Here is a 26053-nt window from a genome sequence, read left to right on the forward strand (position 1 = left end):
AAACATTAACGGAGGGATTCTAGATTATCAAGCAACTAATTTGCATTTGCCGTAAACTCTATTTCCAAAGCTTTTCTATCGTTATATAAATCTTACACCGTACAACATGTCATATTACCCTAGTAGATAAGAAAGGTAGCACTTTTTTGATACATTTATTGATCAATTAGATTATTTTAAAGTCATATATGTGGATTACAGAAGGAAAGAGAGAGGAAAGTCACAGTCGCCAATTTCTTTTGACGCCAAAACATTTTTACGGATTTGCAAAGGGGAAATTACGAAATTACGGAAGTAGTGTAAATTCTGATCTATATGGTTCTGACAGTTCACGAGGGACGGTGAACTTGTGGTAAAGGAGTTCCTTTCAGCTGGCAGCAATAAGCCACAATATCCTCAGGAAGTGAAACGAAATCGGAGTTTCTTGCAGCAAAAAAGGTTTTGACAAGGAAACAACACTGTCCATGCGCTGAGCATTTGACATGTAACTTTTTACTTGGAAATGGTAATAACCATTTTTTGTAGTAGTATTAGTTGTTGTTGTTATTGTTATTTTCAATTAAATGGGTGAAAGCAAACCATCACATTCATTGGCTAATTCACGTGAAAGACATCATAGGGCCTATGCTCTTTTCCAGAAGTATTTCTTATATCTAGCATATTTTATAATCTATATTGTAAACCCATATTAAGAGTCTTTATTTTATTATTAAAACACTATTATATTATTAACGCTAACATTATTGTGTCGTGAGAAGACTTGAGAGCTGAACAAAACGACATGTTTCTATTAACAATTACCATTTTTTTTTCATTTACAAAATGAAAAGTGCGAAAAATGCTATATAATAAACAACTTACTAACCTCGACCGTTCGGTCATGCCGGGAAATATCAAACTTCGCCTTCGGCTTTGGTCCCTGTCTTGTTGTAGGATAAAAAAGGCTGCGGTGCCATCCACAGGGTACGGTCCACAGTCACTTATACTATGACACAAACTACATTCTAAGCAGGGATGTGCACAGGAATTTTGAAGGGCCATTGCTCTGACCTGAAAAAAGGGCCTGAAAAAAGCTTTAAAGAAGAAGCCTTCTATTAGGGGCTATTTTAATACAAATCTTGAGGACCCTATTTCTTGTTGATTGCTAAGAATATGAGTCTGGAAATATGAGCCTGTTTCACATTAATTAATTAGCCTACACATTGTCATCTTTATCACAATGCAATGTCTCTGTCTCACCTGCTGGTTTGCTTCTTTGCAACCAACTCTGCAAAGATGTGCTCCCCGTTGCTGCCTCCTTAAGCTGCTTCTCTCTTAACAACACTTAACAACCCCTAAAACAGTGATAGGATTTAGGCATTTTACAACTTAAAACTCACCTTTTCTTACTATGTCAAAGCAGTTGCGCATCAATTAGGTCACACAAGACAACCGTGGCCGTCTCTCGAGGCAAAAATGCAGGCTGTCAGGTGCCGGTTAAGTGCAGCAACGCAGCTACAGTAAACACAGTAGGGGGCTTTCCCAAACTAGCTACTTTACCCTCCTCCTACTCACTTAGCTCTACTTATCGACTAACTTCCCAGTGAGCACAATGTATTTGCAGTCCTATGATCAGCCATCTTGAAAATAATGTGATGTGACATTCATCACTTATTAACACATTTTTAATAATATTCCGAATATTCTGATGTTCTGAATATATTCCATCCCACTTTTATTGAGACACAACCCTTTGTTTCATTGGTAGAGTATTATCTGTCAGAATGTCTTTCTATTGAACATAATGAAGTTGTACCTGTTTAGTTTAACAATATATACAATATATATTGTTTATATAAATGTATAAACAATATATTATAAGTTTGTAAGATGAGTTAACCCTTTTTGTGCCCATTTGTTTTTTATTATCATGGTTATGTCCTTAATCTATTTGATGTTTCTTAAATACAAAATCTGATTGATGTCTTTTGTTTTTGTATTTTTTTTTTGTCTAAATGTGGCCGGAAGTTGTGCCAGATAATTTGACTGTTGTTGCTCACGGAACGCTGGATGGTGAAGGGGAGGAGTTACTGTTCGTCTTCAGCTGTGTTACCGCGCCGCGTAGGGAGACCCCAAGAAACCGATGGACCCTACACCAACCTACACTTCAAATATCTGTCATCAACAGGCTTCTTTATGGCCGTAGCATGTTACTGTTATTTGTGGAGGAAAATTCGTCGGAGAACTGTCCATAATGGTAAACCAAGAGGTATTTGCACATAGTGGAAACGTCAGGAATTACGTCGTGGGCCCGAAGAAAATGCCTCATTTTTGGACGTTTGTTTTGCTTATCTTCTCCATTTTATGTGATGAGTTCTTTGCGCAAGATGAAAGTAAGTATTTCTGTTATTTGTTAATATTAGCTAATGTGGATTGTTACATGTGCTTTAGTAACAGTAGTAGACTGGCATTCTAGACACATAGACAATGTGACTAGACAGGTAACACAGGCAGTTTGTTTGCTAGTAGTAACATTAGGCTATCTAACGTTACCATTTCTGTACGGATTCCATCGAGATGTGGAATAGTACTAAACGATAGCAAGATGAATCTTTGAATAATGTAGGTTAACGATGCACTTTTTGTTGTCAAACAAGAATTCTAGAGTTGCAAATCTTCCATAAATCTTATCTGCTCGTTCCAGTTTAACTACTTTTTAAAAACAATTTCACTTTCACGCTGACATAAAAGGGCAAACAGAACGATACAGGTTTATGTTGCCTCCTGTGAAACAACGCTAACTTGTATGTCCGTACCATCCTGAAATCTTTGCACTTCAGGCCAGTTAAAGTTTTCCCATAAACCGTGCACGTTTTAGGGAGCCGTAAATATTCCAGTTTCGAATTTTCATTTGTGGTTTTTAATTACACACACACACACACACACACACACACACACACACACACACACACACACAAACACGGCTTCTTTTGAGAATTAAGTCCACATAGACCCGCGTCCCCAAAAAACGAAATGTGTTTTGCGGTACTAACTGTACCTTACTCAGTAAAACTGTACTTTACTCAGTAAAATGGGTGAGATATTGACTGGCAACTCCCGGGCTGAGGTTATTTGACAGTTTAAAGAAGTGTCTTCAATATTTTGGCCTAAATAAAAATGTTAGCTAGCCCTCATAAATTTTGACAGTGCTGATCTAACTGTGTGATTATCTAAATAATTCATGGCCAGAGGTTACTGATTGTGGGATAATTTTGGCTTCGCAAGGCTGGACTTGAGTTCCTAGTTCAAAGACCAGCTCTAGAACCAAAGCTTGATAATTTCAGCTGTTTTTTCAAACACAATTTAAAAAAAAACTGTGTTTTATTTAATGCAGATATCATGGAACTGTTAGAGAAACCTATACAAAATTGTGTTTATTCCAGTTTGTGATCAGGGAGTTCCATGTGTTAGTATGTTGAACAGTGAGGTTGATTGCTTTAGTTTAATAGAGCTGAGGTTGGCTTGTGATGGATGGTGATACGGCAGCAGAAGAAGAAATTCTTCTTGTAGTGAAGGGGAAGTCATGAGATTCAAAGACGTCGAACTGTGAATACAAAGACCTCTAAACCTGTTCATTGGCCACCTTCGAGCAAGACTGGGTCGCTTGATAAATGTTTGGTCAGTGAAGAGGGATTACAGGTCTTTCTGGGATGAACAAACAAAGCCAAGAAATCTGGAGAATTTCATCATGTAGCCCCCCATCATTACTGATCATTACATGCTACAAGACCTGCAGTATTCAGTTCAGTTGCTACTGCCAGTAAGCATGTGATGAGAACAATAGCTCTCAGAGTGGCATGTTACAAACAGGCATTTTTGACTCGCATGAGACTGCAGTAAAATAACGATGGATCAAGAAGTCTGACCCAGCAGTTGAACATAGGTATTTGCCATGCACGCTTAGCCTTCTGAAAATTCCATGTGTTTGGCTTATGGTCATATTGGAGCTGTAATCACATTAGCTAGTGAGCTTGTGCTTTTCTTGGTCTTTATAACTTCCTGGATTTGAGAGGTTTGCGAATTCTTTCAGGTCACCTGCTCATCCCTTCTCTCCCCCCTCTCTCACACACACACACACACACACACACACACACACACACACACACACACACACACACACACACACACACACACACACACAGGCACGGTCTGTATCAGTTTGTTCAGGAATTTTCTGCTCAATTTCCTCCCCACACCATGATTTATGAGTGAGAGACAATGCACTTTTATATCTCACAAGCCATGATTCAACATTGAGTTGAGACCACTCAGCATAATTGTCACATCAAACAATGTGAGGAAGTTAGTGCTGTTGATATGTAGATGGGTGAATCTGATAAAATAATAAAAACGCCTTTTAATATCCCTCAGCAGGGAAACTCCAGATTAAAAAGGAAGATTTGAGATTCTTTTAAACTGATTGTGTGTTGAACAAGTCCTCATATCTGAGCACAGTGATTCCTGCTCTACATCATGGGAAAAAAACTGTAAAGCACCTTGAGACAATTCTATTGTTTTGGCGCTATATAAATAAAATTGAATTGAATTGAAAATCATCGAGTTAATCAACGGATAGTAAAAGACTTTGCAGCCCGAACTGATGATCTCATTCAAGGAAACAATTCTCAGCTCACTTGTTTCCCTTGTAGCGTATGTAGCTTCTTCTTGTCTGTGTGAAATCTGCCTGGATTGGTTTCAGAGACCCCCCTCTGGGATAGGTTACCAGATACAAATGGCTGTTGAGATGGCCTTAATTACCTAATGTTTACTGTATGTACACTTTTGAGATTTCTGGGGACTGTAGTGGAGATGTCACCCTTAATTACCTCTGCATTATCTAATTTGGCATCATCAATACTCTATGCCTACAGCAGCCTATCTTGCAAGTTAGCATTTCATCAAATCTGAGATCTATCATCATCATTATTATTGCACAATGGCAACCCCTTTTCTGAACAAATGGCTGGTTGTGAAAAAGTGATTAGCCTAGCTGACTAATTGTGGGGAAGGAGGAAAAGATGAGTCACCAATATAAGCAGAGGGTCTCACGCCCTAGTAGAGATGGAACTGGGTTATGAACACGCGGTAGGCCTGGTGGTTCAGGATACGTAATCACAGCCTTCGAATGACTGTAGTCTGAGCTAAGATCGCCCCTGAGTCACGATCAACTTCCTGTTCCAGCACGCGTCCGTGTGAACAGTTACTCTTGCAACATGCATTCTATATCAGCGCTCACACATCATCGTGTTTGATGTGCAAATTCTCTCATGGCAAAAGTAAGGCCCTTTCACCCATGCCAAAATATTTAAGAATTTACTGTAAATACTGTAAAGTATTTACTGACCATGTCTTTGCATTTGACAGTATCTTTGCAGTTCCGTGTGCTTGACGCTCGTCCTCTCTGTCTTCCTCAGACCGCGTGGTGTTCTCCTTTGGGACCTTCCAGAACGTGAGCGTCCCTGAGAATGGGTCAGTGCAGGTGGTGGTCTCCAGGATCCCCACGGATGTCTCCTTCATCACGCTGCAGTTCCACACGCAGCACCACAACGCCACGCTGTCTTACAACAGGGTAAGAGGAAATGCACGTGCATTACTACATATATTCACAGACACACAGACACACAGACACACAGACACACAGACACACAGACACACAGACACACAGACACACAGACACACAGACACACAGACACACAGACACACAGACACACAGACACACACCAAGACACAGAGCAGCATTACCTCTACTTAATGTAACAGCGTTTTCAGTGCTGTGTTGCTTTTGATAGTAACAGATGTGTGAACCTCAGTATCCTTAACCTAAAACCAGCCACAAAGACATGTGATTATCTTTTTTTTAAAGCAGAAAACATTATAAACAGAAATGTTGTTGCAGTCACATTATTCTCAACCTCGTTTCTACAATCATTTTGTGCTAAAACTGAAACAGTAATTTTCAAAATTTTCTTTACAGTTATTGAGGTAAACAGACACAGATCTATCTCTCTATTCTCACTTAATACAGGACCGATTTCGATCGTTAATTGTCCTTAATAAAAGTTTTGACCCAAAAACATCTAAAAATAGGGCCCGGGTTGACAAAATCCTGAAGTTTCCCTTTAAAGTCCACCAGTCTTAGTCTAAATGCACTGTTATTATTGGCAATTGCACCAGTGTCACCCCTACCAAAATAGTTAAGGGTCACTGCACTTTAATGGCATGCCATCCAGTATTTGAAGTACTGAGGGAGGTCTAATAAAGGTCTGATGAAATAGGGAACCTTTTTTGGCATGAGTTTTTTTTCTTGCCAAACATACTCATCATGTGTACCCATCACTGTCCCTTTATTATATGATTGTGTAATGGTGTGATGATGTGATGAATACAATTGGAAATCAAGTGATGTCCTATTTAGCCATAGGAAAATTGTGTGTGTGTGTGTGTGTGTGTGTGTGTGTGTGTGTGTGTGTGTGTGTGTGTGTGTCAGGGCTTGAGCTTGTGTCTTCTCACATGTCTCAGCTCGTTTCTGTGAAAGAGATAAAAATGTAGGTAGAAAAAGTTTACACATCCGCCTGCCTGCCCGCCCACACACAAGCACATTCACTGGGGAGACAGACAATGCCACAGCTGACCCACTTGTGATGGAGTCTTCTGACGAAGGCACAGGATGGCAGACTCGGTTAAAACCCATCATGTGAGCGGGTAATCACAAGCTCCCAGTCAAACAGTAAAAGAACTCTGCATGCGGTCATGCCTCTGGGCAGCCACAATAACCTGAACACAAGCTCTCAGTGTCCTCCAGCTAGAACGCTGACTAATGCTTAGTGACTATAACTACTTCACTTTAGAGTGCACGTTTGTCAGATTCAGGAGAACGCTTGGCATGGCAAAGAATTCTTGCGTTACTGTCTCTAAATAAGAAACCGTACCGAGAGTATATATATTTTGTATTTCTCTATATCTAGTTTATTTTTTAGCGGTGCTGTATCTGTGTGATGGTTTGTGTGGTAAGCCATTGAAGTGCCTGTGTTTAACCCTGTAGTGGCTGGTATAGGTTAGGTATAGTATAGTAGAGGAAGTATAGTACTGCAGACACGGCTTTGCGCAATGTAGACACGGACATACGCATGCGTGTCTCCAAATTACACTTGATTTTCTCCTGTTGCAAAGGTGAAAAATCTGTAAGGACTGTGCTGATAACAAAATTTGCGCTATCCTGACCGTGCACAGACCTTGTCAGCAGTAGTATACCTCCCCCAGCTGATCCAGTGCTGCTGTATGTTTTGGTCTGTCCAGGTCCCGCTGCCTGGCTTCTCCCTCACCGCTGCTGATACTGGCCTGCTGTCCACCCTCACGCCCACTCAGTCCTCGCTGTCCTGGTTCCTGCTCTCGCCCGACGGAGACATGGTGGCCGGGACCGGCGTCATTCTGCCCTACACAAACAGAGGTTGGAGCAGTCTGCTGTCACTAAGAAATGACCATCACGTGGTTTCAAATCACATAGGCCTAAGGTGCCTAGAGTAGGCAGATATTCTTGTGAACCAGTTACTGAGATTCACTGATTGAAGTCACCCCATAGAAATGGCTGATGGACACTTTAAAAGATTGAAGTGAAAACCTGCTCAGATACCAGAGATCTGAAACATCACAGCAACTACACGCACTACAAATGAATATTACATTTACATTTCCTTATTTAGCAGACGCTTTTGTCCAAAGCGACGTACAAGGGAGAGAACAGTCAAGCTAAGAGCAGTAGAAAAACCTGGTGTAACAATAAATACTACTTTACATAAGAAATAGAAAAACGACCTAGAAAGGAAAAAGAAGTGCAGGAATGTCAGGTTTAGCATCCATAATTTGCTTCAGAATGACTTCTATCCTTATTGACACATTTACTTACATACTACATACTACAGTTGGAAGGCCTTGTCAGTTGTGTTGCATAAATATATTGCTGGTGTACATGATTTCTTTAATAAGGGAAGATTGCAAGTATTACAGAAGTGGTTGCAATTGGGGTTAAAAGGTAATCATCATGTCCTGCAGTCTGACATACATTTCTTCCTTCCTGCAGATCCCGTGCCTGGAGCCTGTAACATGGAGTTCGACCTGGACATTGACCCAAATGTCTACCTGCACTACAACCTTTTTGAGACCATCATCACTTTTGCTCCAGCAAATATTGGATATGTTCGGTAATGACTTGCAATTCTTCTTTTATTTTTATTTGCCACATCACTTTCACTTTTTGTTTTAAAGCCTGACTAAACCGTGAAAGGATTGACATATGGCAAACAACAGCCAGCACCTCATTCTAAAGAGATAGCCCCTGTTGCACAACGTGTGAGTGATGATGTGTTTCCAGAGTTATCTGCTACAAGTTGTCATTTTCTTGTGGTGATAAGAACGGTGAGAATGGATCTGCATGGATTAGGAGCTGGTGTGGTGTTACTATAGGGCATTGAGAGGAAGGCTAAAGGAAAGCTTGAGTGTAGGCAATCTTGCTGGAGAATTACTGAGGTGTCATGGGAAAGGCCAGTGCTAGGGGCTGTTAAATCCTGTAGCATGAGGCAGGCTAATGACATTGATTTACTAATGGCAAACAAGCAAACGTAACAACAGGTCAAAGGAAATGACTTGATGCCATTCATCAGCTGGTGATGGGAATAGCTTGCCATTTCCCTGCTAAAATAAGTTTGTTGTTTGCCAAATACTACTTTCTAAATTAAATTTGACATGACCTTTGGCTGGTTTGACCCCTTTCCCTTTTTTTTTTTTTTTTTTTTTTAGAGGGGCCAGTCCACCAGAGTGTGACGTAGACACGGGCCCAGGTACTCGCTGGCGTCTGGAGTACGACATCTACCAGTACTTCCTACCAGAGAGTGACCTCTCGGAGCAGAGCCTCATCGTCAGCCTGGAGAGGGTGGCCAACGTCCTGAGCCTCAGGGAGCATGGGAAGAGGGTAGGCCCCTACTCCCACATATTCTTTTCCCAGTGATTCGATAATGGGGTCAATGAAAAGGACATCCTAATGGGAAAATGTAACATTGGATCATGTGGGCTTGCAATTAAAGGCCATGTTTTAGCGTTAGTGTAAATAGGTTTTGCACCCCCTGTGATTTTGGGGTAATTTCTAACTGAAAATGGCGAATGACCATCTCTTTGCTATCTCACTGTGTGTAATTGTGATTTTTATATTTTGTTGCTCTATCAGAAGAGTTTTCTCTCCTTCACTCACCTCTTAATGGTTCCAGGTCATTACTCTGACCTCCAATGACCGAACAACCATGGCCTTCTCCTCCATCCCGGGGCAAGGGGTGATCTACTCCGTCATCGTGAGGGACCCGCTCCTCAACACCTCAGCCTCCTACATTCCAGCCCACACATATGCCTGCAGCTTTGCCTCCAAGCTGGATGACTGTGCAACTCTAGGTGAGAGTATATCAAACATCACAGCTATTTTTATATATTGCAGGTAAACAGTAAAGATGTACTTAGCATTGTTTTACTTGCGTCACAGACATAGGCTTCCCTTCCTGATTCGTTTTCTACTGAATTGATCTGAGCTCTCTTGTGGCTCTAATAAATGTAATACTTCTTTATCTTCCTTCCCAGGTAAAATATCCACCAAAGTTTTCTTCACTATTGTGGGTGTGGCAGGACTCATCGTGTGCTTTTTTGGACACCGCTTCTTCAAATGTGGTGGGTCATCTCATTTTTATACTGTTTCTTTGCATTAGAAAAGGTTTCAGACAGTTTTAGTAGAGTTCCCTAAAATCAACACCCGCAGGTTCTTTCAGTTCGTGTTTGTAGAAGTTGATTAGACCACTCTTAGATGCTGCGTTCAACGGCTGAAATGTGTGGTTCACCAAACAACATCACTACTAAGATTTGTTGAATGTATGTGGATCAGTGGGAACTTTCATTTAAAGTTGACATGACATGTTACTACCAAAGGTCCCCTTTGTTTATCCCCCAGATCTTTTTCTCTGTCGGTGGTACAGGGGTCACGGCATTCTCAAAATCTTCTTATTTTTGTCTGATGAAATATCATTAGCATTTGTCACAGATCTTCTTTTTTTTTTTATATATATATAATTCTTTAAGAGGAATTTTTCTCACAACATCTGTTCTTTTGGGTGGCCCTGGTGGAAGTTGAATTGGTTTACCAAAGTCTGTTACACAATAAACCAAACTCTGGTGTTATGTTGCAATGCTTTTCTGGTGAGTGAAACCTCTTCTCTTTTCCCCAACAGAGCTGTTCTGCATGGGGTTTGCATTTTCTGCTTTTTTCTTCTTTGTCCTCATCACCCGGACCACCACACAGGACTATGACAGTACGTGCTTGTTGTATTTGTGATGAACCTGATTTGCTGAAATATTTTATATTGTTTTTAGTGACTAAATATGATGTCTTCCTTTTACGCTCTTGACAACTGTCAAAGGAAATCAGTCTTTGTCAACGGAAGTCAATTGATCTGTCAGTTTTTAATTACAATTAATGTAGTCATGCTTATCCACTTAAAGTAGCATAACGGAACAATTGCTAATCGCTAACGATATGCTAGCGGCTAAAACTAACGAAATCTCTTGAAATGTGCTGACTTTGACATTATGACAAACTAGTTAGTCAACAACTGTCCTAACACAGTCAAACATCAAGCAAGTGCAACACAAGACAAAGCAAGAACGGCAAATAAGCTACTTACTAGTTCGGCAGACAGTAGAAACCGGGTGGCTTCAGGCAAACCTACATTTAGCAGTAATATGCCTATGGACCCTGGTATGGCAATGGCACGGAGGCGATTCTCCATATTAAAAGTCATTGTAGCGCCCCAATTTTTTTAAAGCTGTTATTTTAAGGTAAAACTGCTTATCCTAACCCTAATCCCGATGTACAATTACTGCGTAATGCCACTTTAAGCCTTGTTGACATAATATTTCCAAAGCATATTTGGAATGAAATTACTTGCACAAACTGGTTTTGCATGCGTCCAATCACATTATTTGTCACGGGGTGTAGATATTTGTGACCCAGAAACATCCAGACGTGCTTGTAAATAATTATATGATCTCCAAATAAGGACTTGCCATCAAGAGCCTGGCTCCATATATAGTTACACCCAGGGTGGTTGCACTGAAGTACTGGGAAAAGATCAAAGATGCTCTTTCAGTTGCTACACAAATCTCATACACAGATCACTTGCACAGCTAGTGATGTTGGTTTGAAATGCAAGGCCTTGCATCAGATAACCCCGTCCCTGTGCTATTCTGAGCTCAGGCCCACAAAGACGCAGTCTGAAGGAGTCTGGGTGGAAAGAGACGGCTGCTCTGTGGGTGATGGGGAGCAATATTATATATGCAAGGCAGATTACCTGCTTGTGTGATGCTGTTTAAAAGCAGCTTGGGCAAAATAAGGTGTTTGACTTGGAGTCTCAGTGGTGGGGACTTGACTGAAAGGCACATCAGTTATCTGATGTGAAGCCCAGAATCTAAGCAGGTAGTCGTTTTTTTGTAACCAAAAACTGATCTTGTTTAGCAGTAGCAGCCACTAAGTAAATCCATACTCCCAGTAGTTAGAAATTCATTTGTGAGCAGTACATACTGAATGCAGCCATTCAAGTGAGTCCAATTTGGACTTTGCAGAAGGGCAGGAAGAAATTGAAAGGCCCTGCTAATGTGATTTATAGTCCAGTAGAACGAAGAGTCACTGAAGATATAGGCCAGTAAACACTCTCCAACTTCTCATCTCGGGAACGTCCTCTGACTTTTAGTTTCAATTTCATTCTGAATGATCTACAAAACACCTTTTTTAAAGGAATGGGCATTCCAAGATTTGGCCTGGTTAGTTGTTCTTGTGCCAATGCTAATTTCCTCATCTCAAATGAGCTTGAAAGACCGCAGACAGCATTAAAGCGTTAAAAACAGCATGGGAACACTTTTCCTTCTCCATTGTTTGAATAGATCAGTGGTTCCCAAACTTGTCATGTCAGGCCCCCATTTGACAGCGAACCTCTTAAAGTCTTAAAAAACAAACCATTATACTTCAGATGTCTGATAAACTGTGGAATTTCAAGAAAATGAAAATTTCAGCATGACTTTCAATGATAGTTGATTTTGGTACACTGGCATTGGATCAGTTCTTTACACTATATTCACCTCTGCAGTTATCCAGTGCTTTATCACCTTGCTGCTCTAATCTGATGAAACGGACTGAGCTGAACCCACTGTGTCTTTCTCCTTCTCCCAGTTCGCCTGGCTTTGACGGCCCTGATTGGCACAGTCGGAGGCGTGTTCCTGGTGATGTGCTGGTGGCGGTTTGGCTCAGTGATGGCTTGCGTCATGGTGGTCGGACTCCTTCTGGGCTTCCTGCTTGCGTCATCCGTTTTTTTCACTCCACTGGGTAAGAGAGTGATCACAAATGAACTTTGGTAGATGCTGGTTAATCGCAAACTGTCAATTACAGCGTAGAGGTAGTCAGAACACTGCAAAAATGTAAATCCTAGTAAGATGAAATATCTTAAATCAAGGCAATATATGCTTGTTTTTTGTCTGACATTGTCAGATATTTCTTCTTACCAGGCATTTCTTATGTTGGAGCATTTCACTTGCTTCAAGCGTTTCAGTCCTTAATTATCTTAATAAGGTATTATAACTTGTTACTGAGATTTTATTACTGGTTCTGAGCAAGTTAATGCTTAAAACTAGTTTGATCCCCACTGACAAGTACAAAACTGCTTTGTCAGAATCAAGACAAATGTACTTGTTTTTAGTGTGGCCACACTACTTTTAAGATATATTTTGGTTCTTTTAAAAAAAATCTTTTTAAGTCAAATTTTCCTGTTGACAGATAATTTTGCTTATTTTACGTAATATATTACGTAATATAATTTTTCGTGTTTTTGAAAGCTGATTTTTGCAGTGAAGATCCTTTTGATTCTCTCTGTCTCAGAGGACGGTCACTCTGCTCTTCTGTAGTACTCCCCTTGTTCCCGCCCACCCTACTAATGACATTACACGGCCCCACTTAAACTCTGAAACACAGTTTTCCACATCATGCTATCCGTGCTGCTGTTTGCCCCTGCTTAGGTTAGCGCCATGTCGTTTTGACCTAGATAGTATGGTGCGTCATGGAATTAAGCAGAGCGTAGAAAGTAGAGGAATGCACTCATGGTGTCATGAAGTACACAGGGGAAAAAAATCACATTTTTGCATTTTTCTGTCTCCTAGGCGACCTGGATGTGTTCCGCTCAGATGCGGTCTTCTGGGTGACATTTTGCTGCTTTGTGCTCGTTGTGCCCATCCTCTTTGTGCGCTGGCCAAGAGAGGTAGCAATGCACGATTTCATTTCCTTTGTATTGCAGTGAGCACAGTCTCTGACGGAGATGAGTGTATATGTGCATGAGATGAAAAGTAATTGTGTTAAACTGAGTTAAACTGAGTTAAACTGAATGTTCCTGTTTGTTTCACAGGGTAATATAATCGCATGTGGGGTGGCGGGTGCCTATGCAGTGGTGTTGGCCGTGAACGCCTACATATACACCAGCCTGTCATATATCACCCTGGACATCCTGAAGCGTTTCCTAAACAACAACTTTAACCGAGCCTTCATCTCTGTGCCCTTCCAAGACATTGGTGCGTGAAATACCCAAAAGGACTGCATTAGTTATGTGGTCTCTTTTAAAGGCCACTTGGACCCGATGGACAATAAAACATTGTAGAGGATTTTTGTTTTTGTTTTATCCGTAGTCTGATAAATGAGCCCCACTGTGTAAGAAAACTGCTATTAACAGTTAGAGAGCATTGTACAAAACTGCAAGTAGGTTGCTTGATTTTGAAATAAAGTATCACACAATGGGTTGTTAAAAACAAGATTAATAAAAAGAATATAGATACATGGTTATGAAAACTGCATTGCAATTGCTGTGATGCATTTTCGTCAGACCTTAAGATGTTTTTTTTTAAGGATCTTGAGTTAACTAAGAGTTTGAATTTCATTTCCAGACTTCATCCTGATCACAGTGTGGGTAGTGCTGGGCGTCTCGGGCATCGTCCTACAGCTGTACCGGGAGCGCAACCGCCCCTTCTTCCCACCCAGCCCTTACCTGATGTGGCGCCAGGGACGGGAGCGGCGCAAGACCAACGTCCTGGACCCCAGCCACCACACGCCGTCCTTCCCCACCCGTCTCATTGACCGCATCCGCCAGCTCACCTGCCGCCCGGAGCCCGCTGGAGAGAGCACCCCCCTCCTGCTGTGACGACTTCCGGAAACTTCTGACTGCAGTGTGCAGACTGTAACAGCCTATCTAGTAGTCGCCCCTCGAGCCCTCAAGTCTCTCAACCAGTCACAGGGCCCTGATGGTGCTGCCCCTGTTTCAATCCGCAGAGGTCTAAACCAGTCCCTTGGGTTTGCGATTTGGGCCAAATTCAAGACGGTGCTCATAGTCAGTCTCTTTCTGTGTAGAGAAAGGGACAAAGATGAAGAACCATGTTTGTGCAACATAATCTGCTGCAGACAAACTTGTACCCAGCCCAGTGTTCCTAGCTAGACAGACCACAGAGGCAGACCCTAAACAACAACAGCAGCAACAGCAGCAGGCTGGCAGGAAGACACGGGCAATTCCTGTGAACACTGTAGGTTTCGTTTTGACACTGCGCCGCGTGCTGTGTCACATTGGGTAGTCAGGGTCAGGGTCTGTCCCCTCAGTGCTGCCAAACTTCGCTGTGCCTCAGCTTGGGTTTCTGGTGTTCTGCCTACTCTGTGTTTTGCGCAGACCTTAAGGGTCATCTTGCAGCCAGCCTTCAAATCTGCTTAGGCAGCAGAGTTTGATCTGAGGGGCGGCCCTGACGGAAAGCCTGCACACCTGTAACTTCAGCGCCACCTTGTGGACCCGGCCGTGAAACAGCCCTCTTGGTAACGCTTCATCCTGGGAGTAGTGCGGGCAAGATGAAGATGGCACCTCAGTGTGCTCGTCTGAGAGGAGTGCTGTTTTGGGGGAATAGAGCTAGACACTTTGACACTCTCTGTCGATCCTAGAAAGAGTAGCTAACTGGTAAGTTCAGTTAACAGCATCCCCTCATGAGTTTAAAAAAAAAGTGCTGTGCTTAACAGAGGCCCCTTTCTGCCAAAGACTATGGTAGACATTGAATTTGCAATACCTTTAGTTTTAACTACATGTGGTCAAAGTGGTATTAAAATGTGTTTTGTTAACCAAAGGTCCATAGCCACATCACACTGGAAGTATATATGGCAGGAGCTAGAACAAGTTGATCAGATGGAGAAGGCATCATTAATACAAAGACTAGCCATCAGTATGTGCATGTATTAGTGTACTAATTCAACAATAGTGATCAGTGTAGCATAACCAATGCTTTAAAAAGGGTTTTACTTTTGAACAGATGACCACTTGAAATCAATGACGAAGCCTAGCCTGTTGAACTGTGGTTGTTTTTATGACGGGTCAGTATGTTAATAGATTTGACAACCACTATGCCTAATTTAGTTTCATGGTGTAAGGCTGGCATTGGGGGTTATTCCTGTATGGCACCATGTTAAATTTGATGTCGCCTTGCCCATTGTGAACACATGTGCTAATCACTGACACTTGACAGATTTGTAGTATTTCTGTGGTGTTTTTTTTTTTTTTTTAATGCTCTGTAAATCCACTTTTTAACCATCATGTTTTTACAATGCCACACGTTCACTGAGCAGGGTTGACATTTTGATGGTAGTTATGGATTATTTTCTCTAGTCTAACAGTGTTCATGTATTTTCAAAGAAAAAGAGCCAACGGTGTTGGGCATGTTGTCAGCAACAGGCCTCTGAGACAGACTAGACTTGTAATGCTAGCCAAGAAAATCTTTGATTTTACTCTATAGATTGTCCTCAACATGGCTTATCCTGTTGTAGGGAAGACGAGAGGGAGAAACTGATTTTATTACTACAAAACTGAAATCAAACCGGCAAGGTATTTTTTGCTGGGTTTTGAACCAAACTCATTTAGCACTAATGTTTGTACAGATGCTACTCAGGGACTCATGACTTTATCTCCCCTCTCTACAGCCTTTAGATAGAGATGTATTGTCCAGCACAACTGGACGTTTTCAAATAGGATGTGCCAATATGTTTGTGTTTGCGACAAATTCAGGTGTGAGGCCACCTACTCATCTCCACCTGTCTATCCAGGGAATTTAGTGCTGAGTCGTGTTAGAGAGTGCCCCACCCATCTGCCGTGTCAAAGTATGTGTTTATGACGCATTATTTGTGGTGCAGGAAGGGGGCTCCAATGGTGCATTTTGAACACAGCAATTTTTTAGGTCTTTTGACCGTGGAAATGATGAAAAGTGACAAACATTACATTTACAATAGATTTCTCACACTTTCTGAGAGGAGCTCCTAAACTCTAAGTGCCTTTATTCCCTCTTACACGGGTTCTCATCACAGTTAGTGTTTCCCTTTCAATGAGCACTTCACTTGGTCCCTTTACTGACTACAAGCACTTCACTTGGTCCCTTAACTGAGTAACTTGTCACTGAAATCCTTTCTTTGCACCTAGTTGGATTCTGTTAAATCTTTAAAGTATTTGATATAGGTCAAGCAATTCTTCTGAGAATGTTATTAAGTCCCATTCAAAACATACATTTTTAATGAAATGTTTTACTTGTTTGTACATGTGTGATTGATTTAGCTATTTTAAGTTTTTTTCAATAAAGGTGTAACTGTTTTCTGTATTAATGGCAGTTCTCTTTTCGTTTTGTGACAGTGACCTGGCACCAAAGGCAAAATTGGCTGGCACATGACCTTTTAGGTGCAACAGCAAAATATGGAGTATACAGACCCATTTCTATAATTTCTATTATGACCTCTTACGTGCAAATCACTAACATACATTACATACACAACGCTTTGAACAATTGCATTCTGGGTGTCTTGAAGACGTGTTCTAGCCATTGTGCTTGCTCTAAGGGGGTCCAGGCACTCGGCTCTAAAGCTCCTTGAGACAATTCTATTGTTTAGGCACTATATAAATAAAATTGTAATTTAATTTAATTGAAAAGAAAAGTACTGTTGGATGCTGTAGGCCTACACAGATTAATAATGCAGAGCCACTTAACCTAAACCAGCCGATTTTATTTGTTATGTTTTCATGTTGGGAAAGTCCATTGTTTTTGCAACAACCCAAACTGAGCTGTTTGTGTTTATTTCAGGAAGGCAATGCGTGCTAAACTAACATCTCATATTAAACATGTTGACCTACCTATGAAGAGGAAGGCCAGTGGTGTATATATGAGGAAGTGTAGTAATGTGTGTGCCATAGGTACAATAAAATTGAATTTAAAATTATTTTTAAATTCCGTGTAAACAAATATATACGTAAAGGCTCTGAAACAGCGTAAGTGTGTAAACTGCACAGGCCTGGCCTGATCTGTGGGCCCTGCTCTTGGGTTTTATACTAAACTCCCATCAATACCGTCTCAAACCACTAGGGGCTCTCAGCCACCCATGTTGGGTCCAGGCCAAACAGTAATGCCACGGGAACACTCAGGGAGAAGATGAGAGGATATGCTGGAGAGACATTTTAATAATCACGTGAATGCTACAGAAGTATTTTCTGTATCTTCTAATCAATATAATTGTTTAAAGATGGCTTTGCTGGGTATGACGCATACATTTTTATGAAAAAAAAAAGAAAAACGTTTCAAGCAGGGGTTTTTTTTTTTTTAAAGTTAACCAGCAGTGTATGTAAATGAGTGTTAATGGGGCTGCAGGAGTCAAAGTGCTGAACTCTCTTTTTCAGTGGATTCATACTTGACCTTGTATGAAATAATGTGTTAAAAAGGGTCTGAATGAAGTCTGAAAAAAAAAAAAAAACTGAAATATTCACTCTTTTGCCGGAATTAGTATATGGCTTGTTATACCAGTAATGGTCTATCAATATCATCTTGTGTTCATTTTTGGAATTCTCTTATTGTGAGTGTTGTGCCAAGCAAGATATGTAAACATATATACTTAAAGGCTTTAAAACAGAGTGTGTGTGTAAACTGCACAATATTATTGAGAAACACTGTTTATTCATAATGTCTTCAGAGTAACATCATCAGAAGTCCAGAAGCATTTTAATTTCTTGTTAAGAAGAATTTTTTACAATAAAATATTGGCCTCTAGAGGGAGCCATACGATCAACTACCCTGAATATGTTCAGCATGTACAGGTCTTCAGAGACCATCATCACAGGCTGAAGAAAACATATCCCTCCATCCAATCAAAGATCAGCATGGAGATAGGAGGCAGTGATCTTTCAGGTTCACTGGACACTGGGCTTAGTGAACCTGATTTACTCACATATTAAATCTGTTACTATGATGGCTGGGCTCACAGACACCATTTCATGTCTCAGCTGCCAAACACATGAAGAAACTTGACTGAAGGACAACCAGTTGGTTCTAATATACAGTTCAACAACAGGGCAGTTAGGAATCTATGATTAACACACAAGGTTCACTTAAAATGTATTGAAAATCTCAGCAGAACATAAAAGAGAAAAAAACATGCCCTGACTATACAATTTAACATAGCCTGCTGTTATGGCTTGCTGGCAAGTCTTTGTTATTGAAGGAAATTATTTCCTTTTTACAGATCAGAGTTTAAAAGGTTTTGAAATGTCTAGTTTTTCTTTTAGTTTGCTGTAGATAATAAAGCAAATATTTCCATGGATAAACAAAAAGATACATAAGAAAGCCATATAATCATTGCCTAAATTTCAGTAAGGAGATCATGAAAAAAAAAAATCAAAACGCAGATCATTAAAAGCTCTACCAAATACATATGGCATTAAAAAACTCTATCAAATATATATGTTATTAAAACCCCCTTTCAAATATAAATGGAATTAAAAATCTCTATCAAATATATATGTTATTAAAAAGCCCTATCATATATATATCGCATTAAAAAACACTGTCAAAGATAAATAGTATAAAAAAAACATTCCTAAATACACATGACATTTAAAAGCACTGTCAAATATATATATATGTTATTAAAAAGCCCTATCATATATATATATATGACATTAAAAAGCATTATCAAGTATATATGGCATTAAAAAGCACTATAAAATATATATGGGATTGAAAAGCCCTATCAAATATGTCTAATAATAATAATAATAATTCATTTTATTTGTAATGCACTCTTCATTCAGAAGAATCTCAGAGTGCCAGTGTCTGGCATCTCTCAATGATAAACTCAGAGCTCTAGTCCACCACAGCTGATGGGAGTCCTCTGCTGACCTCTTCATGTCCAGTGTCACTCCTCAGACTCCACCCCCACATCATCATAATCAATCCCTACCAAGAACATCAAGAGTTACTCATAATACTGACCAATCAAAACAAATATGAAGGTAGCTTACGTGGTTAGTGATAAACCTAGGTAAGTTAACTCATAGTAATGACCATATACTGTATACCATATATACTCTATATACAGTCATTGACTCAGAGTAAGTGGTAAAACATCTAATAGAAGAGCCCGATGGCTTCATTCTCCAAGCAAATCAAAGCCATGGGGCTCTTCTATTAGGAAGTTTACCATTTACTCTGAGTTAATTTACCCAGGATTGTCACCAAACCAGGCACTTGGAATACCCCTCTGGAGTATCCACCCTGAGCTTCATTTGTGTCCTCATGGTGCGCTAAAAAACCTCTGGTGTTCATACTATATTAATCCTAAACCTTTATAGACCCCCTCCCCTCATTCTGCATTTTGTTGAAAATATAACGTGTGGTGGCAGTTGTATACTACAATACAGATGAAATGTCAATTAAATGTAAATATTTAACATTAATTTAAAGCCGTGAAATAAAGAAATAAGCATAATGCAATTAAATTCATGACACAATATTAAGCATCATATTAGAACCATCAATTGTTACTATAACTACAACAATAAAAATGATATTAAGAATAATAATTTAGCTGGAGACCATTCAAATGCTGGACTACTCACCGGTGACGACACTATCATTCCCCTGAAGTTGGTCTGCTGCCATCACCCCTTCAATATCAAGATGGAGACAGAGTGAATTATGGGTTATTTTGGTTAAGTGTCTTCATGCACTTCATATAAACTACAGGCCACTTTTGCAGCAGTAGCATGACAACAGTGACGTGCGGTGAGTTCGTGGCTGGTGAGACACTGATTCTTTCAGAGTCAAATTTACAAATACATAAACGGTTTATGTATTTGTAAATGATTTGTATTTGTAAATGATTGTTTATGATAAACCCAATAGAGTATCTACGATCACCATTAGATTGGCAGCTTTCACATTGACTACTGGTTGTTTTTCATATCAGCATTCTTTACACACACATAGGTAAGGTGCATACAGCTGCTAGCTTGTGATGAACTCATGTGTAAATATTATGCACTCATGAATATGAACTCGTGAATATGAACTCTTTCTTACGAAGTTGCACAAGCACCCTGAGGGTTTCTACCTTTTCCCATTATAATTTGAATAGTTAAATCGAGGAGACTATAACATCAGCTAGATAACCAGCTATCATTTCATGCAAATTGAACTCTTCCGATTAACTCGTAAGGTTATTAAGTGTCCTTAGCTAGCTATTTCGGCTAACGTAGCAACAGGATAACCATTGCAACCAGGAAACACAATTTACCTACAATTTAAGTTTAATTTCCAAAATGATCTCACCAATAAAAAGCAGTCTTGGGTTCAAAGTGATCACAACCACTTGTGTGATGTTAAATGGCTTCACATAGACATAAAACAATCCCAAGAGAAATAATGCGAAATCAACGGAGCTGCCGCTGTAAGTTCAAAACCAAATTTATTCTTGAGGTTCCAAACATGTTCAAAGGAATTTGGCTTTGAATGTGAGAAGTCGATCGAGTTATCTTCTGTCCCGTCGCTTGAAGCATACATTTTAGCTCCAGCATGGGTCTCCCATTATTAATCATTTCACGTTTGGACTGAAAGTCTAGTTTTGAGAACTGCTTCAGTTTAGCAATACAATCTTCCATTCCACAGAAGTGTAGAAGAAGAGCAACGTTCCCCAGCATAACCCCGACAGGTGCGCTCTCGCACGCCCCCTTTATTGAGGCAGAGGTACTGTGTGCCTCACCTACATGATTTTTCAATGCGTTTTAAACTCAGCTCAAAGGTTCTACGCATGCGCAAAACCCATTTTGGAGCGATTGCGCAATCCTAGGTGAGGCACTGCCTCACTAGCTCCCATAGACAATACATTGGCCCTCATTCTCGAACATTTTCTGAAGTTTCTTCTGAAATGTTTCTTACGGGCTTCGGAAAAACAACGTAAGCAAAAGACATCCGCCAAATTTATGCACGGTTGAAAATGTGGTCCTACGCAGCAGAAGTTTTCTGGGCTGTGCTCCCCCGGAAGAGTTTTCTTAAATTGAAAGCGCGTTCTCGTGCTCCTGAATTTGCATACATACACGCCCTGCCAGCTCCTTATAAAGGCACGCAACCGTAGTGACGTGTGCAGTCGGAATCGACCGAATCTACACGAAAGCAACAGCAGTGTTCGTGTACATTACATTTAGTCATTTAGCAGACACTTTTGTCCAAAGCGACGTACAAGGGATAGAACAGTCAAGCTACGAGCAATAGAGACCTAGTGTAACAATAAATACTACTTTACATAAGAAATAGAAAAACGAAATAGGAAATAAAAACTAAGTGCAGGAATGTAACTGCTATAAGTGCAAGTTAAGCACTAGTCGAAGTGCCAGTTAGGAAGGGAGATGCTCTCTGAAGAGTTGGGTCTTCAAAAGCTTCTTAAAGGTAGAGAGGGACGCGCCTGCTCTGGTAGTGCTAGGCAGTTTGTTCCACCAACGTGGAACTACTTGAAAATTCTGGATTGCCGTACTTGCACAGACGGCAGTGCCAAACGACGCTCACTAGACGAGCGCAGCATTCCGGTGTAGTCCTTTTATTTATTTTATGACATCACGGTGCCTCGTAGAATCATGACTATAGGCCTACATGTGAAACGTAATTGTTAATGATACTTTAATCCGAGGATCTGTAGAGTTGATGTGAACGCAATCACCAACGATTTCTCACAAATTCATTAACACGGAGAGTTTTCTTAAATGCGATTCCTCAAAAAACCACAAGATGGCTCACGGGGCCAAGCCGAGTTACGACTGCTATTTCGAGTTCGGAAAGTCTTCTGAAGTTTAGAGCAAATCCCAGATGAGAAAACTTTCATGAATGCCAAATGTTGTCCTAAATCCAATTCAGAAGAAATTCCTCTTAAATTCCTCTTAAATTCTTCTTAACTGCGTTCGAGAATGAGGCCCAATGAATTTAAGAGGAATTGGATTTAGGACAACATTCGGCCGTGGGCCATCTTGTGGTTTTTTGAGGAATCGCATTTAAGAAAACTCTCCGTGTTAATGAATTTGTGAGAAATCGTTGGTGACAATTTTAGGACAACATTTGGCATTCATGAAAGTTTTCTCATCTGGGATTTGCTCTGAACTTCAGAAGACTTTCATAAAATAAATAAAAGGACTACACCGGAATGCTGCGCTCGTCTAGTGAGCGTCGTTTGGCACTGCCGTCTGTGCAAGTACGGCAATCCAGAATTTTCAAGTAGTTCCACGTTGGTGGAACGAACTGCCTAGCACTACCAGAGCAGGCGCGTCCCTCTCTACCTTTAAGAAGCTTTTGAAGACCCAACTCTTCAGAGAGCACCTCCCTTCCTAACTGGCACTTCGACTAGTGCTTAACTTGCACTTATAGCAGTTACATTCCTGCACTTCGTTTTTATTTCCTATTTCGTTTTTCTATTTCTTATGTAAAGTAGTATTTATTGTTACACTAGGTCTCTATTGCTCGTAGCTTGACTGTTCTATCCCTTGTACGTCGCTTTGGACAAAAGTGTCTGCTAAATGACTAAATGTAATGTACACGAAACCGCTTTGACATGACTCGTTTACGAGTTGCTTTCGTGTAGATTCGGTCGATTCCGACTGCACACGTCACTACGGTTGCGTGCCCTTATAAGGAGCTGGCAGGGCGTGTATGTATGCAAATTCAGGAGCACGAGAACGCGCTTTCAATTTAAGAAAACTCTTCCGGGGGAGCACAGCCCAGAAAACTTCTGCTGCGTAGGACCGCATTTTCAAGCGTGCATGAATTTGGCGGATGTCTTTTGCTTACGTTGTTTTTCCGAAGCCCGTAAGAAACATTTCAGAAGAAACTTCAGAAAATGTTCGAGAATGAGGGCCATTGTGCCTAACCTGTTTTCTCCCGTCTATTTGAATAGGACATGCGCAAATTCAGCGAATTCAGCGATTTTGATGATAAAAATGCTAGAAATGATTGGAATCATGCAGAAATTACACCTATACCACAGATTAGTAGAGAAATATGAATATTTATTTTATTTTATATATTTTTTTATAAAATATATATATATATTTTTTTTACTTTTCAAGATGAGGCTCTGCCTCACCTGCCTCATATGACCGCACGTCCCTGCATGACAATGCCATTTACTGTGCTGAGAGAACAGAACAGAGGAAATCAAACAATTAAGCCTTCTTTCAAAATATACAATTAAAGATGTCCCAAAAATGTACAGCTACAAAGAAGAAATTAGAATGTTCTGTAAGAACCTTCTAGAAAGGAGAAGCCCAATATTATTTGGGAAAAATAAAAGAAAACAAAGGTTAATTAACAAATGTGTTCCTTAATAGATTTGTGAGAATTAAGTATTTTGCTCATGAGATATCAATATCAAAAAATAAAGTCCCATACCTGCTGTCAATTTAAGGTAATTCTCCTCATTTGTGATGTCATCATAATACTCCACTTCTTCTCCATTGGCAGGCTTTCTCTCTTCCATTGCTTAAATTAGATAAACATTCGCCAATCATGCACATTAAGACAGACTGTCACAAAGAGATTCTGTTTTTTTCCTGTGCAAGTTCATTCTGTGGATTACACTACAGCAGAACAGTTCATAAAATGCAGATACAGACTCACCCTTGGTCATTTTAGGGTCGATCTCATCAGTGATGATGTCATCATAATACTCCAGCCCCTCCTCTCTCACAGACTCTGTTGACAGCAACCCTCTCATTAACCATCAGACTCCACCAGCCACTGGTTCTATGTTAACTCTCATTCCAGCTCTACATTCTACATGGCATGATGCAATAACAATGTCAGTCCCACTGATCCAGGACCTGCTCTCAAGGCAGTCCTCCCTACCTGAGATGAGTCCCTCAACACTGTCTCCCACATCATCATATCCTGTGTTCTCTAGGACGTAGTCTGTGGAAGGACAGTTAGACAGTTTTAATCCACCAATAAAAAAGGCAACCCAAACATAGAAATATAAGATGCATGCAACATTCCAATTTCAGAATAAATTCTTAGTGGCTTTGTCATGAATAATTCATCTTAGAATACCAAAGGGCTCTCTTGCGCAAAATGTTACTGGTCTTTTGTATAATATATAGATGATTTTAGTCAAACAGCAAAACGCTTGTGTGATAAGATATTTTGTAAACACTTTTACAAGTCCCCGTTTACTGAGGAGCAAACTCAGCCTCGGTCTCTGCTCCATCTGCTGTTCTGCTTTGATCTCACTCACCCGTCACGTCACATGACTTCTCCACAATGGTGTCACCATCGACATCATCGTACGTCTCTGGCTGCTTGTCTGTCTCCTTCTCTCCTGAACCAAACAGTAAGCCTTGTACATCTGTAATACATTCATGTCCTTGTTATCCTATATAATAAGTTAGGTGTGTAAAAGAAACAGAAAAACACAGAAAAGAAAACACACAACAGAACACATAAAACACACACCTATCAAGATATCATCGAGGTTGGTCTCATTATCATCAGCAGTCACATCATCATAGTACTCCACCGTCGGCTCTCTCAGAGAAGCAACTGGAAAAGTTAAGACAGACCATGCATCAGACATCGACAGGAGCCCTTCAAAGAGTCAGTCAGCAGCCCCCCCTCTCATCCCATTACCTGAGATGGGTCTCCTCTCATCATCGTCCACGTCTTCATTCAGGACGCGCCCTGTCAGAGGGAAAATACTAAAGTTGTGTCACATTCAGTGACCTAAACAAACCTAGTCTCACAGTGTACTGGTTTTGCATATCTGCAGGGACATCATGAAACACACACCAACACACTGAGTCGTGCACAGGGGCTTGAGTGTGTGTACATTCACGTTAATTTGCTCATGTTCTTGCAAACATCACGAGTGCACACTGTGGTTTGGCAGTTATGATCATCACCTCTTTCCCATCAGCTCCTCTGCTGCATGTTTGATGCAGCTGTGAGACCGCTGCGGTTTTCTGCTTCAGGTCTTACAACAGGAAGAGCTAATGAGGTTCACTCCAACCTTCTCTACTGATTCTTATCAGTATGACGCACACGAAAAACATTTTTTAATTTTTTTATTTTCAGAGATCCGAGAGCTAATTCTGGCACTCTGCTAATAGTATGCACAACAGTAGTAGTGCAACATGTCCTCAATGTGTGATGTGTCATACAGTACATGTTTGTTTGTCTGCATGCTTGGTCTCAGTGCTAGGAGTACAGATTGTGTGTCTGAGGTGTTCATAAACCCAGCCTGAAGGCCTCTCACCTCTCTGACGACCTCTGGAGGTGCCGGCTGTGGTCAGTCTGGGGATTAGCTCCTCATAGACAGCTTCATTAAGTGCCATGTGTCTAATCTTGGAGAGAGCTGTAGGGTAGGAAAAGTGACAAACCTCCATGAAATAATTTAATACACTAATACTTAATATACCATTGGGTCATTGCAATTAAATTAGTGCTTTATATTTGATGACATTAAGGCTGTTACTGTTTAAATGACTTTACTGTGACAAATGCATACATTTTCAAACCGATATGTCATTTGACACGAAATCCTTGACAGTCAAATATGGCATAAAAAAGCAGAAATCATGCGAAG

General features: G+C 40.5%; 1 protein-coding gene across 1 annotated transcript; it reads left to right on the top strand.

Moving 5' to 3' along the window:
• The first annotated feature begins 1910 nt into the window (after positions 1–1910).
• Positions 1911–16773, top strand: tm7sf3 (transmembrane 7 superfamily member 3). The gene is made up of 12 exons (XM_012824508.3): positions 1911–2372; positions 5454–5608; positions 7336–7486; positions 8117–8237; positions 8833–9004; positions 9297–9474; positions 9658–9744; positions 10299–10379; positions 12293–12445; positions 13273–13370; positions 13515–13677; positions 14047–16773. Exons 1-12 carry the CDS (start codon positions 2234–2236, stop codon positions 14298–14300), a joined length of 1752 nt encoding a protein of 583 aa, XP_012679962.1. The 5' UTR covers positions 1911–2233; the 3' UTR covers positions 14301–16773.
• The last annotated feature ends 9280 nt before the right edge of the window (positions 16774–26053 follow it).

Source organism: Clupea harengus, chromosome 16, assembly GCF_900700415.2.
Source record: "Clupea harengus chromosome 16, Ch_v2.0.2, whole genome shotgun sequence".
In the NCBI taxonomy this organism is placed as follows: Eukaryota; Metazoa; Chordata; class Actinopteri; order Clupeiformes; family Clupeidae; genus Clupea; species Clupea harengus.